Source organism: Branchiostoma belcheri, unplaced genomic scaffold (genome assembly GCF_001625305.1).
Source record: "Branchiostoma belcheri isolate BF01 breed outbred unplaced genomic scaffold, Haploidv18h27 scaffold119, whole genome shotgun sequence".
Classification (NCBI taxonomy): domain Eukaryota; kingdom Metazoa; phylum Chordata; class Leptocardii; order Amphioxiformes; family Branchiostomatidae; genus Branchiostoma; species Branchiostoma belcheri.
The window spans coordinates 903,877-909,472 of NW_017802591.1; the positions used below are offsets into that span (position 1 = coordinate 903,877).

The 5,596-nt window shown below is 42.6% G+C and overlaps 1 protein-coding gene across 2 annotated transcripts in view; it reads left to right on the plus strand.

Moving 5' to 3' along the window:
• The window catches only part of LOC109462593, a 5,289-nt gene extending 835 nt beyond the window's left edge, over nt 1-4,454 (plus strand). Inside the window, exons 2-3 of one of the 2 annotated variants that reach the window (XM_019759153.1) lie at nt 471-540; nt 3,126-4,454. In XM_019759153.1, the coding sequence (XP_019614712.1) occupies nt 3,135-4,133 (999 nt within the window). In that variant the 5' untranslated portion in view covers nt 471-540; nt 3,126-3,134 and the 3' untranslated portion in view covers nt 4,134-4,454. The remainder of the gene's footprint in view (nt 1-470; nt 541-3,125) is intronic. The other variant, XM_019759154.1, reaches the window with a different exon arrangement.
• Nucleotides 4,455-5,596: the final 1,142 nt, after the last annotated feature.

Below are 5,596 nucleotides of genomic sequence, written 5' to 3' on the forward strand. Positions count from 1 at the left end.
ATTTCTTGGTTAACGGATTTTTCTAGAAAAATAATGGAGCGGGCGGGCGAAAAAAAAATGAAAATAAAAACAGGCCTAGGCATCCAAAATGGCCCAAAATGGTACGATAGGAGCCATTAAGTCAACACACCAGGCTCAGGTTCAAAATTTAAACAATGGATTTTGAACTTTTAATGGTAGCACTGCATTGAAAGATGGAATGACTGTAACAAGTAATAAGAAAAGAACTGTTTTCAACTGTTCAGGGCAAAATATGAGCATTTTGCAGTTGATTCTGAATTTTTATTTTTATTTGCAAATCAGAAAAAAATGAAGAGGCGAATCCGTTAACCAAGAAATTAAATTGGTGTGGCCTTAGTAGTATACTAGTATATGCAACAATAATGCCAATAGCATTTTGCTCAATCCATTACATTCATTTACGATTTCATAATACATGTATTTACATCAATCTGTTTTCTCTTCCACAGTATCTGAGCTGTCACAACTGCACCGGCTACAGTTTTACATGAAACTGGAGTCTGTGGAAAGTGGAAACTGGTAAGTTCCTGACTGCATTAGTAAAACTATTATACATATCTACTTTTGAACTGAGTGAGGGATTGATCTTGTTTAGACCATGCGCACAAGCAGAACACTGCCAGAGAGTAGGGAGATTATCCACCTGCTGATCGTTTTGGATACCAACACATGTGAGATGGTCCCACATGTTGCAGGTGTCACACCCAACACTACCTTCAGTGAACCTTGAACACTGTTCAACTTCAAGGCATGGATGAGCACAAATGGGGCAAATGACGGGACTTAGCACTGAGACTGTGGCAGTACTGGAATTCGCCAAGGGTGACACAGTTTGGCAGAGGTTGATTCCATCAAATGTTGGAATAAGACCATGGCTAGTGTCAGCAGTGCCAGGCACCGCACTGGAGGTACTTGGTGTATTGTGGTTTGTGCTGCTGGTTGCTACTTCACCACTGGCAACGGCATCAAGCTCCCGTTTGAGCCTTCCTGTCAGCAGCTCAGGAGCCACATACTCTTTGAAGAAGTAGTCGAGCGCATCCCTAATCTCCTCCCAATATGTCTTGTTAAACTTCACAGGGATCGATGTGAATGCTGCCATGTGGACTGTACACGTAGAAGCTGCACAACTTGTAGCCTGTAAGTGCCATTTGTCCTTGGTACTGGGCATAGTAGCCATGGTTTGTTTTTAGCTTCAGTCCATCACCACTTTCATACAGATATGGCAGGATGGTTGGACTTGGAGCAGTATCCTTGCATGACATAGGGCATTTTAGCTCAGCCACTCTTTGGCCGTGACACTTGCAGCTCAACACTGCATCAGGGGAGGCACCCAGGAATGCTCTTTGTTCAGAGAGCACAAGACCTACAGGTTCACAACATGCTTCTTGATGTTCTTTGTCAAAGACTTCAAACAGTGCTTGTTTGGCATCAGCCTCCATTTCTCGACCATATTTGATGGCGGTCAGTGTCTCGCTGGTACGCGTGTACCCCATGAGTTTTCCCAGTAGAGCGTCTGCTGATGTGCCAGGCCTCTTCTTGATGGATTGAACTTTGGTATATTTTGCTGTAAAAATTGGAAGCTGTCAGTCTTCCCCTGCGGGCCATGGTCCAGATGGGAGAACTGGATTGACCTCTGGTAGCCTTTTCGAGGACGGCCACGTCATCTAGTGGTGCATACCTAAACCCGCATTTAGGTTCAGGTCCGGATTCAAGTCCAGAGGTTTAGGTTCAGTTCCGGACTTGCAAGTCCGGACGTAAACTCATGGCATATACAAAATTGCATGTTGGCAACCTTGAAATGTTGTCTGGGTGAAACTTTGGCCACATAACATGGAGGCTGGTACTTGACGATGCCCAATGGCAATGTTTTCTTCATTTTGCAGCAAAGATTTTGCAATCTACGGTAGGTTTTAGGTGGTTTAGAAAGAAAAGAAGTATGTGAAATGGTCTTTTATGGTAATAAGTCCGGACTCGCTTCTTGACTTTTAGTTTTTTTTGGACTTGAACCTAAACATTCTTACAAGTCCGGATCCAAGTCCAGTGAACCGGTATGCATCACTAACGTCATCTTTACTGTTGACTAAGGAGGAGATGAACTCGGTTGTAGAATCTTGGGTGTATGGCTTTGCCATAGCATCCATAAAAAGATGCTGAGGTGACAGAGGCTGTCCAGACTCAACGTTTTCCTCGTGTGCTTGCTTCTCCAGGGCTGTAAACAGGACAGCTTCTGGTACGGTTCGTCAAAGGGACTTGGCCAGTCTGTCCCTGTTGCTGATGTCTGTCTTCCGGAGGCTGGAAGAGCCACTTCCGTGTTGAGTTCATCGGTCTGGAATCTGACAATTTACCACAAAATGATTTAAGATTTAATTTTTAGCATGCATATGAAAGCAATCAACTTCACTTAAAAACTGCATAACCAATTAGATCTTTGTGTTATGGAACATACATTTTCAAGCAGTGAACCTGTTTGCAGAACATGTTGTAATCAGCAAACAAACATGTAAATTCTGTTACAATGATCTATAATCATTGGTACTAGCACTGCTGCCATCAGAACCTGCTATAGTGTTGTTGCCTCCGGGGGAGGAGACATCCTTCCGCGGAAGGGTTTTGTGAGAGATTTAGATTTTCATGTTCGCAGCTGTTTCTCACGTTTGGGTGGACGGATTCTTTCGAGACTCGGTATATGTTTTGCTATTGGGCTGCAGATAATGCACGTTCTTTTGTTTTTATTGTATATGTGTTTTCGGGCGTGAAAATTGTGCCTTTTGGTGGCCCCAGAACACCCCTTTGAGCGTGAAAGTGGTCGCGACCGTTGACCTTTGGCGTGTATTAGGTATTGTCGGTCTCGTCCACGAAGGTGACCCCTCGCACATAGGGGTGTCCGGTCTCGATAAATTCTTTATTTAAAACCCTAGTCCTGCGGCGCGCAAAAATTGTTGTTGTAAACAACATATAGAAATATACAATAAAAAGCCCGGAGGTATAAAATCTCAAATTTTACTTGTTCAAGGATAATAATAATGTTTCAGATTTCACTTATCAGCCACATGATTGTCATGACTTTGCTTATACATGTACCTATTTTTAATTGTATTTTTCAGACTGTTGCGATGTCTACGAGGCAGTGCTCCGTGTATGAATGCCACAACAGTGGCAGGAAATTAAAAAAGTGGAGGGAAACGGTCTGTAGCATTCATCAAAGACTCCATCGCTCTTGCATTTGCCCAGAACCGTTCAGATTGCTGCCCTTTCCCACACAAAGGAAGGACCCTGATGCCAGACAGAAATGGATCCGACTCGTCTGCCGTAAGAGTGAGACCAACAGAAACAAAATCTGGGTCCCAAATGCTGACTCTCGTATTTGTTCCATACACTTTGTGGACAGTGAACCCACACAGGCGAACCCATACCCAACACTGCACATGGGTACTCTCAATACTTCCAGTACGCCAAAACCAAGGAAGGCGCCTACACCTCGCCGACTTGTGGACACTACTACCAAAAAGGTGCTTGCCAAGAATAGCACAACAGAAGAGAATAGCACAGACACCAGTGTCAGCAGCTTTCCCGGTCATATACATGTAAATCATGACCACGACTATGATGTTTCACAGAAACAAGAGTGTAAAACATGTGAATGTTGCAGTACCAAAGATGCCCAGATTAAAAGGCTCAAACAGATGAATACCCGACTTCAACTGGATGTTGTAGGTCTTAAACTGAAACTCAAATCTCAAAGTCAGTTCAGTCATAACAAGCTATTGAAAGACAGTAAAGTACTATTCTACACGGGGTTGCGAAACCGAAAAGCATTTGAGGAGCTCTATAGTCATATAGCTCCCAAACTCCAACGAATCCGTTTCTGGAGAGGACCTAGTGGCCTTCCGAAGGGCGTTCGCAGGTTCACGAAGTCGCCAAGGAAGTTTGGTCCAGCACGGAAGCTGGGTGGGAGGGACCTACTGCTGATGACCCTTATGAAGCTCAGACTCGGCCTTCTGAATGAAGATTTGGCGGACAGATTTGGTGTATCGACAGCCACATGTTCACGTGTCCTGACAACAACACTCAAGTTTTTGTCTTCTGAAGTGTTTGATCCTCAAACCAGCTGAGGAAGTACAGAAAGCAAATCTGCCAAGGAGGTTTCAATCCCAGCCGATATAACAATTGGTTCTCAGATTTTTCAGAAAAAAAATGAAGCGACAGGGAAAAAAAAGAACAAAAGAACAGGCATTGTATAAAAGAGATCGACATACCAGACTGGTTTGTAATTCAAATAATGAATTTTGAACTTTAAGTCAAACCACTGAATTGATAAATCGAAAAACTGTATTATAACAACTATGAAGACAAGTACTTTCTTTCAACTTACTGTTAACATAATGCTAGGGCCTTTTGGAGTTGAGTCAGAACAAGAATTTCTTTTTCCAATCACAGGGGTGGGAAAGAATTCATACGAATTTTACGGAATACATACGAATTTTACGGAATTCATACGAATTTTACAGAATATATACGATCCACTACTTGGAAACATACTAATTTTACGGAATACATACGATCCATTACCAGAAACATACGATCCTTACGGGATACATTCGATCCATTACACGGAAACATACGATCCTTACGGAATACATACGATCCATTACACGGAAACATACGATCCTTACTAATTTGGTGACCTGCGCCTGGATCACCGAGTCTCAGTCTCGCCCTGCTATTTGGCTTAAAATACAGACTAAAATGTTGCCGAGGAAGCCCACATAAGTGCAGGTTGAGGTTCCTGGTGTTTAGCAGGACGGGATAAGCCCTTGAAGTCCTTAAAAACCAAGATATTCTATGAAGAAATGAATTTTATTATACACAAACCTTCGCTACAGTCCGACATCTTGAATTTGCCGCGGAGGTCACGTGATCCAGGCGCAGGTCACCAAATTAGTAAGGATCGTATGTTTCTGGTAATGAATCGTATGTATTCCGTAAAATTCGTATGTTTCCGAGTAGTGGATCGTATGAATTCCGTAAAATTCGTATGAATTCCGTAAAATTCGTATGTATTCCGTAAAATTCGTATGAATTCTTTCCCACCCCTGTTGCCGCAGATTATACAGATGCGTCGTCACCCGTGTTACGCGCCCCCCCCCCACGTTATTTGAGTTTGGACTGTTACTGGAAAAAAAACGTTAAAGAAATTCTTACTGTGTTGAAAAGTGTCATGACAGCGCCGCAAAATATAATAAGAGAAGATGTTATAAAGGAATGAATCAGAACAGGGTGACTTCTGCTGTTTTGTTAATTTGTCTTTATGACAAATAGAAGACTTGTTTCTTGTGTTCTTTGTGTCCTAACATTTGTACTTCTACAGTTAGTATATTCCAAATCTAGGCATCTCGTTTTTCGGCCCTTCGTGTTTTTATTGCGCGCTTGCCTTAAATTTAAGGTAATTAGATTTAAGGTCTCCAGTGGACGTCATCCATAGCAATTACTTGGTGTGGCCGTACAAAATAACCTGACATATGTCCAACCTATCCTCCCCCTGCTGAAGTTATAGTACAATCCCTCAATGTAACGT